This window comes from Panicum virgatum, chromosome 6K, assembly GCF_016808335.1.
Source record: "Panicum virgatum strain AP13 chromosome 6K, P.virgatum_v5, whole genome shotgun sequence".
NCBI lineage: Eukaryota > Viridiplantae > Streptophyta > Magnoliopsida > Poales > Poaceae > Panicum > Panicum virgatum.
Window position 1 is genome coordinate 8,667,170 of NC_053141.1, and position 11,808 is coordinate 8,678,977.

Consider the following 11,808-nt stretch of genomic DNA (forward strand, 5'->3'; position numbering starts at 1 on the left):
TGAAAACTTGACTTCTTGCCTATTAGGACAGAAATAGCTGAATCAGTGAAATCAGTATTTCTAAGCCCTAGTTCAATCTAGAGGCCGTCACGAAGGGATCCCTCGGGTCAACAAGCAAGGGATGAGGCTAAAGCGCATACGTTTTCTTGCTGGGTAATTATTAAGAAAGTTTTTGTGTTGTTGATTCCTATTCCTAGGTGTTGTGCTTTTTCCCCTATGCCGCCTATTGGTACTAGTGGAGTAGGATTGGCCTGTAATACAGAACCTATAGGTGGTGTAACCTTTCGCTCAATACTAAAATCTACAATTGAAGCATCTGAGGCTGCATCAATCGAGGATACACGACATAAGGAATTGTTAGTTCACCTCACCTTCCCCAAGCGTGGCGTGGGTTTCCTTTACTAATTTGGTTCTCTCTATGCGAACCCCCTCTCTTTCTCGTAAGAATGAGGTGTAGGGCTAAAAAAAGAGACAAGAAAAAAGAGTCAAATCGCACCATCTCTAAATGCCCTTTTTTCTCCAGAGGTTGTCGGAATTATTCGAAAAAAATATTGGCTACGAAGAGGTCTTATCAAGAAAATTTCCATTTCTACGGGATCTAGGCATAATTAGCAACCCATTCTATATAGAATGATTGATTTTCATTACTTCACAAAATAACATAAAAACAAACAAATTCGATTCTTATAAATAGATCCATATGTTCTAAATGGATAAGAGAGATATGGGCTTTCCGCCCAGCTCAAATTGTCTCCTTTTCCTTCTGTTTGGACAAGGAGAGATATGAAATATTTGACTAAGATTGGATTTCATTCCACTTTCCTATTTCTCAACAACAACTTCTCTCATCAGCTATTTCGCGTTTTCAAAGTCATTAATTGTCCCATACCCTATTTTCTATTTCGATTGTATGGCGTAGCGTACGTTATGCAAACAGAATTCTAGGGTTATTATGGAATAAGAAGAATTCTTCCATTCTTTTTCTCTTTGGAGAAAAACCAAACTCAAACTTTTCGAGTTAGCGGAATTCCTAGTAAAAAAAAGAATCCTGGATTCTTCCACTTAGATGAAATAGCTTAGATGAAATAGTAAGTAATAGTTCCGCTCGTATCCATGGAAATGGGAAAGGAATTATTCCAATAGAACCATGGAACCCCCGAGCGGTTGTGGTTGTACCTGTACTTGCAGGGATACGAAAACTCGCTATTCACTCAGTTTCTGGTCAATAATAAGATTATGTAGGAGAGATGGCCGAGTGGTTCAAGGCGTAGCATTGGAACTGCTATGTAGGCTTTTGTTTACCGAGGGTTCGAATCCCTCTCTTTCCGTTTCTGTTAATTCACCAACGTTACCGACCACAATGTATCAAATCAAATAGATTTCCGCAATAATACCTTTATTTGATAGAAATTCATTATTCTAAATTAATTACTTGGGTACGTAAAATACAAATGAGCAAAAAATCCAAAAATCCTTCCTACTGTAGATAGATCCATTTGTGATACATGAATGAGAAAATACGGATTAAGGCCCTTCCGCGAAAAGGGGATAAAATTCTATGAACCTTTCTTATTTTCGTTAGGTTCAAGTCTTACGAGAATAAAGAGAGAATCCCATTCTACATGTCAATACCGACAACAATGAAATTTAGAGTATTCACTAAGGTTGATCCGTCGACTTTCTAAATTGTGAGGGTTCAAGTCAAGTCCCTCTATCCCCAATAAAAAGCCCATTTCACTTCCTAACTACTGTACCAACCTCTATTTTTCATTAATGGTTCAAACAAGATTCACTATCTTTCTTATTCTACTCTTTCACAAACGGATCCGAACTTACTTCTTTGGATCTTATCCCATTCATACAAATGAACATATTATAGTATAGGCAAGTAATCCCTATTATTAAGTAAGTCATTCACAATCCATATCATTATTCTGACATTTACTAAGTCCAATTTGAGAATACTTTTTTCTTTTTTAGTCCCTTTAATTGACATAGATACAAGTACTCTACTAGGATGATGCACAAGAAATGGTCAGGATAGCTCAGTTGGTAGAGCAGAGGACTGAAAATCCTCGTGTCACCAGTTCAAATCTGGTTCCTGGCACAGAAAAAAGGATCTACCGAATAGGTATTGATACAAATTACTCGAGATGGATTGGGATACATATTATAGAATAATATAGAAGGAGTATGATTTTTGCATCTAAGTAGAGAAATCTCTAAATAGAGAGACTTCTTTTTCTTTAGGGTCAAAATCTCGGGTTCTTTTCTTTATGGTACAGAAGGAGGTGAGATTAGGTTCCCTTTTCTTCATTTTTGCATTTCTTATTCTGCTATTCCGAATATTTTTATATTCTTGCTTATCTTACTTTCCTAGTTGTTCTAAGTAATGCGCGCGGTACAAAGTTCGTGGTAGGGAACTTCTTTGAGTCATCGTATTTTTCTGTTTATACGAAGGAAATGAATATGTGATTTTCCAAATTGGAGAATCGAAATGAAGCCCTTTTTTGCTCAGTCTATCTGGACCCTTTTGTATAATAGGAATTCATTCTAATGAAAATATAGTAGGTATTCCGTTTCGTCTAGGAACAGAACGTAAAAATATTCCTTGACTTGAATAAAATCTGGAGTTGTGTTGTATAAGTGAGCATGAATTTCTTATCATTCAATGAGCATCTTGTATTTCATAGAAATTGGGGGTTATATAGTCCTTACGTAAGGGCCAGCCTATCCAACTTTCAGGCATTGGGATACGTTTAAGGCGTGGATGATTATCATAAGAGATTCCCACCATATCATAAGATTCGCGTTCTTGAAAATCGGCACTTCTCCAAATCCAGAAGACAGACGGGATTCTAGGATTATCCTTTTGGGCAAAGACTTTTATGCTGCATACTTCTTCTTTTCTATCGGTACCATACTGTATTCTCGTAAGATGATACAAGCTAGCTAAAGATCCACCAGGTGCTACGTCATAAGCACATTGGGAACGTAAATAATTGTAACCATATACATATAAAATGACAGCAATGGAATCCCAATCCCCTGCTTTTATTTGTAAAGTCTCTATTCCTCGGTGATCGAAGCCCAAAGATCTATGAACCACCTCATGTTTGACTAGCCAATTAGATAACCAACCCTGCTGCATTGTCTTGATCTCTCCCCCTTTGTATAAATATTTCACATTTCGAATGCAAGTTTGAAAGATTGCCCTGCTCTTTCTTTTTCTGCACAAAAGAGCCCTTCCTAATTCACTAATTTGTAGGAAGATACTGGACTTTTGGATTTGAAAAAAGTTTCAGAAGATATGTCTAAAGTAGACGGTGATTGATAGAGCAATTCTTGCTCGTAAGTTCCAGTATGAGTACAGCGCCGAACATAAAGCTTGTGACTGGTAGATCGATTTCTCTTTTGAGATAGAGTTCGATCCTCAACTATTTCTCGCGATATCTTCTTACGAAGTTTTGTTAGAGCATCTATAACCGCCTCCGGTTTAGGTGGACAGCCCGGCAAGTAGACATCCACAGGAATTAACTTATCGACTCCCCGAACAGTACTATAGGAATCCGTACTGAACATTCCCCCAGTAATACTACAAGCTCCCATAGCAATGACGTATTTTGATTCAGGCATTTGCTCATATAATCTCACTAAAGAAGGAGCCATTTTCATTGTTACCGTACCGGCTGTGAAAATTTGGTCCGCTTGCCTAGGACTTGATCTTCTTGGTACCAATCCATAATGATCAAAGTAGAATCGCGAGCCTGAAGCAAATTCAATGAAACAACAACAGGTACCATATAGAATAGAAGGGGCCATAAACTGGAGAGTCTTGACCAATTCGAAAGATCATTTGGTGTAGTTGAAATAACGGAATTGGAATCGGTCAAGTATAGGAAATTAATATAAGAATGAATAACTTTCTTAATGGTTTATTTTTTTGCTTTTATTTATCTTAATATTCATTCCATTCAGGCCATTCCAATGCTCGCAAGCAAGCACGAAAAAGCTTCTATTTCTAAACGGAAACGCCCAATACATCGAAACTCATTACCCATGGATAAAGCCAGTCGAGAAAAAAAAAGAAAACAAACATGGTTTAGCGGATTCGGAATTGTAACCAAGCATCCTGGGTTCTATACCCGATTCAACACTAGAGCATGCAGCCGATCCTGGATACAGAACTATAGAAAGTGTGCAGTGAGGGATCTTTATTGGTAGCCAGTCTTTCACTTCCGCCTCTCCACTCCCATGCCTTTCTTGGTCGGACCAACCCAACCGGCGATTTCCGACAAGTCTTTCTGCTTAGAGCAAGAAGCGGAACAAAAATCAAGCTTTCTTTATTTTCATTTATGGATAACCAATCCATTTTCCAATATAGTTGGGAGATTTTACCCAAGAAATGGGTACATAAAATGAAAAGATCGGAACATGGGAATAGATCTTATACCAATACTGACTACCCATTTCCATTGTTGTGCTTTCTAAAATGGCATACCTATACAAGGGTTCAAGTTTCGATCGATATTTGCGGAGTGGATCATCCCTCTCGAAAACGAAGATTTGAAGTTGTCCATAATTTACTGAGTACTCGGTATAACTCACGCATTCGTGTACAAACAAGTGCGGACGAAGTAACACGAATATCTCCGGTAGTCAGTCTATTTCCATCAGCCGGCCGGTGGGAGCGAGAAGTATGGGATATGTCTGGTGTTTCTTCCATCAATCATCCGGATTTACGCCGTATATCAACTGATTATGGTTTCGAGGGTCATCCATTACGAAAAGACTTTCCTCTGAGTGGATATGTGGAAGTACGCTATGATGATCCAGAGAAACGTGTGGTTTCTGAACCCATTGAGATGACCCAAGAATTTCGCTATTTCGATTTTGCTAGTCCTTGGGAACAGCGTAGCGACGGATAATTCCGAATCTACATAGGTCTAGTCCAGGGGACAAATCAATAGGAAATGCTATTTGCTTCTTAAGAGCTTGCACGTCTTATATTAACTGATTAATTATAGTACTAGAGCTCAACCGCTCAGACTTCTTACATGCCATGTCTAGAGGGAATGCCTCAAAGAGCGAGCGGTGTTGTCCATGGTAGATACTGAGAGGATGTTTTGGCTCTAGGTTGCAAAACTTTTTGTTAAATAGGTGTGTGCAAACAGTACCTTAGTTGCACATCTAAATAAGGCTGTGTTTGGGAGCGCTCCGGCTCCGGCTCCGCACGTCACTTCGGCACCGGAGAAGCCGGAGCCGCTCCTGGGCATCTGCAGGAGGAGCTGGAGCCGTTTTTAGGCTGCATCGGTGGAGCTGCAAATAGTAGCTCAGCGGCTCCGGCTCCGCACGCGGAGCCCTCAGTGAGTAGCCCTCCCAAACACGGCCTAAATATGTTTGAGTCTCTTGAACAGGCTCTAGTGGTAGCGGTAGGGTTAGTTACTTAGTTTTAAGTAGTCCTAATTCACCCCCTCTCGTCCTTTTAGAACTTTGGATACCGATTCCTTTCGTACGGTAAGTAGTGCATGAATAATTTAGTTGATCGTCGAAAGCTGTTATGCCAATGGATTATGGCGCGAGTTTCCCATTTAGGGCTAGTTTGGAAGCCCCAAATCCCGTTGTGTTTCCCGTGATTTCCCCGGGCGAGAAATCCGCGGGACAAGCTCCCCCGGGCAAATTTATTGCGACATTTGGGAGCCTGCGAGACGTGGAATTGCAGCCCGCATCCCTGCGTTTTCCACGGGGAAAAAATCCGCGAGGCATGAGGCCGGGAGCGCTTCCCCGTCCCTCGGCTCTCGAGTCCCGACGCCGCGATATCTTCGGCTCTTCGCTCGCGAGTCGCGACGCATGGGCGAGACCGCCGCCGCCGCCTCCCATGCGACCTCCCTCTCCGCCACCATGTCTCCATATGAGACCGCCACCATGACGCCAGCACCCGCGCCTTCGCAGGTTAGTCCACCTCTGCCCGCATCTCCTCCCCCAAGTCCGCCACGAATGAGATACCTGCCGCTGCCGTGGATCCACCCCCGCCCCCTGCCGCCCTGCGTCGTCACATCTGTTGCGCCTCCTTCGCGAGCCAAGACCTCCGCCTCTGCTTGGGGACTCCAGCACCTTTGCTTCCGCCAGCATCACCTTGCCTACTAGGGTTTCTCCTCACCTCACACCAGTTCTTGTAGGTATTGAGGAGGAAGATTTGCAGGCCTGCAGCCACAAGCGGAGGACGACCAAAAAGATTTGGTCCTGGGCGTGGGCATTGACTTGGTACTGTGGTAGTGACGAGTCACTATCCGTGCCATGGCAAAGATGCCTTCAAGTTTGAATTTTATTGTCTTGTTTGCTTTTTACTGCGGCTGTGCTGATGGTTCGTCTTTTTGATTCCTGAATCTGATTGGATTTAATTTTTGCATTCATGTTCATGAGTAGTATCAGCAACTGTTGTATCAGTCAGTACCTAATTATTTTTCTAATTTTCTTGTCTTTTGGTTCCAACACACATTATGATGAAGTTCCTTTCATTAGGCTTGCTCTTATTGAGCCATTAACTTACAAGTTCATGTTATTCTCCTAGAATATGAATATTATATTATCCTCATAGTGATATGTAATCCTATTGTTTCTTTATAGATATCATTGTTTGAGGAATGTGGGATGCTAGACAGAGCACTTGAGGAAATGCAGAAGAAGGAGAGCAAGATTGTGAGTCCTAGCCTAAGGCTGCTAGACCAGTTGGTCGACACACGCCGGTGGCACCCTCGCAACCGGAGTTCGAGTCCCCGTTGGCTCAGCTCGGCGTGGTTTCCGGGATTTTCCCAGGCGCGAGGTAAAAAACCCTCCTCTCTGTGCTCGCCCGCAAGGGCTTGGCCCAAGTGGGCATGGGCCAGGGTTGGGGGGGTTTCTCAGTCGGGTGCCGAAAGGCTTCCTCTTAATGAAGAACGGGTGGGGCCGTTTCTCCCACCTCCGGCCAAGTTTTAAGATTGTGAGTCCTATCCTTTTGTATTTGCTTGTATGTGATGGTTCTTAGGAGTTTCTGAACAAGATATCTGATTACATCTTTTGTGCTTGTTCATGTTAACTTTGTGTGCCAAATCACCCGCGTCGCCCCCGCGCTGGGCGGCTCGAGCGGACGCCCCCCAACGCCGCCGCCGGTCCTCTCTTCCTCTCCCCGTCGCCGCGCCGCCACCGGAGCCGGCCGCCGGAAGCCCGTGCGGCTCGCGAGGACGGCGGCGGCGGGGCCACCCTTTCTCCTCCTCCTCGCCTGGCGGGCGCGGCCGTGCGGCGTCGGAGGATCCCACCGTGCGTGGGGCTGCTGCGGCACCGGCGGGAGTGTCAAGTTGTAGAGTTCCCCGTGTTGACGTCCCAATCCAACCGGGTGTATCTTTTTTTTCGTTTCTTTCTTTTTCCTGCCTATAGTCTCCCAAGACTGTAGTCTTGTATTCTTCTACTATATCAATAGAAACTCGCACTATCTTGTGCGGTTCGTTCAAAAATGTTAACTTTGTGTGCTAGGTTGACAAGCTATCATTTAAAGAACAAATGGCATCTATTTTGTTCAAACTTGGCTGCTTTGATGAATCTGAGAGCATTTATAGATCACTGCATTTCATGAAACCCTGATAACTACAAGTGATCACTGGCGCCCTTTTTTCATACATACATTCAGCCTTAATTTTGGGCCACAGGCCACTGCATATAAATGGGTATCAGATGACTCGTGTTGTTTCCTTGAGTATGTTCTGTACTTTGGTTTATGCAACCAATCTTGCCAGAAGTACAGAGCATTTGCTATGAAATTTTTTGTACAATGTTACCCATAGTTGGCCTAGAGTTGACTTGAAGAAAATGCATAGGGTCTGACAGAAGGACTATAGCATTACCAAAATTAGTAAGGCTGTTTTAAGCACGAACCAAACACTACCCTCTAATGGCATGTTTGTTCTTAACTTCTTATCAACTTGGATGTGTTCTTCAGCACTACTTCTTCCACCTGGTTAGTGTTCTCTGACCAATACAGCTATAGCAACTATGGATAAGACAAAACCCTTGTTGTGTGATAACTTTCTTATTTCTTGATAATTTACCAGCTACCAGCAATGAGACTTCTTCAGAGGCTGATTGCTCTAATTGTGTGAATTGTTGTTATTGCTATCTGAAAACATTGGATTGTGCAGGCTGCATACTCTGCTAGGATGCATCTTTATTTCTAGCAAATAATACTATTAGACTTATATAGATTTGTGTGCAGCTTGTTTTGCAGAACTCACCATTAAATTCTGTTGGTACAATGGCGGGAAGTGGTAACACGTTGATTTGACAAAAGGTATCACCACTATCTTGGATATAGGACAAAATTATCATGGATACATGAACACTTTGGTTAAAGATGTGTTTGTAACTCATATCTCTTCTGCTTCAGCTCATCTTCCTTTTGTTGCTATATAAAGAAACATGCTTGGTATGGACTAGTAATGTGACATAGATTGAGCAGTATGTTAATTGATTATTGGTTGAGCTAAGCACGTCAGCAGAGTCTCTTTAGTTAACTCTGCTATTCATCGAAAGTATACTAGAACAATGTTTTGTGTGTGCATAATTGTTTACATGTTGGCTTGGCTGTCATCCTTGCACTGTACAATCGCAGTTTCCTTGACAAATTGTTTCATCTGCTAATCATTGTACTCCCTAGTGGGACACAAACAGTCGATCCATTTTACTAAGTACTAAATCCATGCTTTCTTTATTAACTGTCAAGTTATTTCTCACTGCGCATGTTTATACAGAACAATGACCTACAAGGAACAATCCCAGGCAGCATCAAAAACAAAGTGATGGTGGGCATCAGGCTCAAGTGACTGTACTTTGTGCTTGTGATTAGTTCCTAGTATTCTGCATAGAATGACCAGCTGGAGGACTAAATGGAGGGTTGGTAGTTGGTAGACTTCAAATTGGTTTATATCTCAATTCCTGGATGTATGCTGCAATAGAGTGACTTGTTTTGGCTTGATATGTAGCAAGAGGAATACTTGTTTGTTTATGATTACGAGATGTCATTCAGATCTGTAATAGCTTTAGACTATTTTCGTTCTCTGGTGTTTCTAACCATCTTGTGGTTTCCAAATAGCGATGGCAAAATATTTTCTCTGATTTTTTTGAGACTATTTTCGTTCTATGGTGTTTCTAACCTCCTTGTGGTTTCCAAACAACGATGGGGGAAATAAAACCCCAGCGGGGTGGGCAGCCCAGGGAAATTAATTGCCACAAAAATCCCCGTAGGGGCATCTCTTTCCTGGGTTTGCCTCCCCGCACTTCCAAACTAGCCCTACTTTTTGAACGTTCCGGCCTTTTATTACCTGAAGTGTTTCCAAATTAACGTTAGCTTAAGTGCAGACAAGGCTTTATTACCCTATGTATATATATACATACATATAAATGGACGCCGCAGGAAGAAAATTTCCAATTAATCCCAATTGCCACCAAATTAAACTCTCGGAGCAAGACGTATGAGGGGCGGAGTCGATCGGCTTGACCATCTTATTATATATATATGATATCCCGCGCGTTGCTGCGGGATCTTAAACAAAAATTTCAGGTGAAATTTGAAAGTAGAAACACTAAGGTGACTGCATAGCAACATTCTTTTACATGGATACTATTAGTCACAAAATTTTGCATAGAAAAAATTCAGAGAAGGAATGACTGTGGTGTATAGAAACTACTACTAACCTGAGGCTTCACAATCACGAAGAGGTAGTAGGCCTGTTCCAAATGAGATCTGGAATGCAACAGTAAACTAAATTAGAATTCAATTAGAAATAATCACAGAAATCATCGGCACTAACCTCAATATGGTAGATGGAGGAAAAATTGGTAGGATGTCGGTGACAAATCAGGGTTGGTAGATGTACAAGACCATTCCAAAGGGAAAAAATCATGGGAATTATAACATGGTTAGAAATATCACGGAAGAATCATTAGCACTTACCTCAGCACAGTAGATGGGGGAGAAATTGGTAGACTGCCTATGCCAAATCAGAATACGTAGATGTAGGTGGCCATTCCAAAGGGTAAAGAAATAAGGGGATGGGGAAGATGGAGGAGAAATTGATAGACTTCCGGTGCCAAATCAGAATACGTAGATGTAGAGGGCCATTCCAAAGGGAAAAATTAGGCGAAGGGAAATGATCGAGATGCATTGGGGAAGAAAATAGAAGAATGGTTTTGGGAAGACAAACGAAGGGGATTGGGCGGAGAAAATCGAGGAATTAAGAAGCAAAATGAAATGGCCACATAAATAAAAAGATCATGCCGTCAATCATGACAGAGGAAGGCTGCTGAGACGTTGTGGAAATGAAGAGCTGCATTAATTTTTTTGGAAACTATTGTGGCCAATGGGATGGGAGCCTACATGAATGCTGGACATGAATGCCAAGAACGGCTCCACCACGCACGGGCGGAACGGCAATAGAGCGCAGAACCGCAGAGACAGTCAAGGAGGCATCACATGAGGTTTATGCCGTTGGATCAAAGATTGGGTGGCTAAAAAATATTAAGGTGACATGGCTGCACCACATGCTAGAGTAATAGCAATTAATGGATTGTAGTGGGGAGCTTTTTTATAACTGTTATAGATACTCATGTTTGCAGGCAGCCCACTGCCCTGCCTGCGATCCCAAATGCGAGTTGCAGTCACCAGCTGAATCTTCAGTGATGGAAGATCGCTCCTCAAATGTAATAACTGCCAACGGTACCTTAATTTAAATGAGCTATTGAGGTTGTGTTGAGGAAACAATGTGATGATGGAAAATAGGAAGGGTGGGTGGGGGTGCACATTCGGCCCAATGATGATTGTTGATGGATGATGGCAGAGCCCAGCAAGGGCGACACCCGTCAATATCGGTCATATGGCTCTAGATGCTTGTGTTGGAGTAGGGTCCGGCCAATGACTTTTGATTGAAGTGTGTGGAAAAAAATTGTTTGATTTGTGTGTGGATGCATGGATTACTCGGAGGCCCAGCTTATGAATGCTATCTTGTGATGCGAATGCTATGGAATCTGGGGTCTTTACAGTAAAATCAGTGCGAATTTTCTCTGATCTAAATATGAATATAAGTCTACTAAATGACCCGCACAATGAGATTCGTCTATATAACCTCCTGAACTATATGTGAAACTAGGCCTGCTAATGGGTTGGGTTGAAATGGGTTTTATGGGGTGGGTTTTGAAATGGAGTGTGTTTGGATGATTTAAAATGAGTTGTATTAGTTAATGGGGTGGGTCGGGGCGGGTTCTATATAAATACGGGTTGAGGCGGGTTGGGGTGGGTTGAAATGTATATTTTTTACAAAATAGTATAACTATATATAAATGTGGGTCCCACGTGAGAACGGGACTCTGAAATTAAAACCACGTGTTTATACCAGAAAATTTTATCGAAATTGACTGAATTTTGTTGGAGATGACTCAGTACGACTGGCAGCTATTTTGTGCAAAGCAGTGTGACTAGAACTACCTGTGGGCCCCACATGAAGAGCCGGACCCTGGAATTAAAACCTCGCGTTCACACTATAAAATTTTATCGAAATTGACTGAAATTTGTTGGAGATGACTCAGTACGACTGGCAGCTACTCTGTGCAAAGCAGCGTGGCTAGAACTACACGTGGGCTCAACATCAAGAGCCGGACCCTAGAATTAAAACCTCGCGTTCACACTATAAAATTTTATCGAAATTGACTGAAATTTGTTGGAGATGACTCAGTACCACTGGCAGCTACTCTGTGCAAAGCAGCGTGGCTAGAACTACACGTGGG

At 42.3% G+C, this 11,808-nt stretch overlaps 1 protein-coding gene and 2 non-coding genes across 3 annotated transcripts; all 3 read left to right on the forward strand.

Annotated features, from left to right (window-relative positions):
• Positions 1 to 1,241: 1,241 nt before the first annotated feature.
• TRNAS-GGA lies at positions 1,242 to 1,328 on the forward strand. Its single transcript has one exon. It is a non-coding gene; the product is annotated as a tRNA-Ser (tRNA).
• Positions 1,329 to 1,765: 437 nt separating this feature from the next.
• LOC120711588 (NADH dehydrogenase [ubiquinone] iron-sulfur protein 3) lies at positions 1,766 to 4,993 on the forward strand. The gene has a single exon (XM_039997179.1). The coding sequence runs from the start codon at positions 4,356 to 4,358 to the stop codon at positions 4,926 to 4,928; it is 573 nt and encodes a 190-aa protein (XP_039853113.1). The 5' UTR covers positions 1,766 to 4,355; the 3' UTR covers positions 4,929 to 4,993.
• On the forward strand, positions 2,035 to 2,107 carry TRNAF-GAA. Its single transcript has one exon. It is a non-coding gene; the product is annotated as a tRNA-Phe (tRNA).
• Positions 4,994 to 11,808: the final 6,815 nt, after the last annotated feature.

What these genes read in the sequence shown, in the direction of transcription:
- LOC120711588 (XM_039997179.1), top strand. Translation starts at nt 4,356, where the DNA reads ATGGATAACCAATCCATTTTCCAATATAGTTGGGAGATTTTACCCAAG.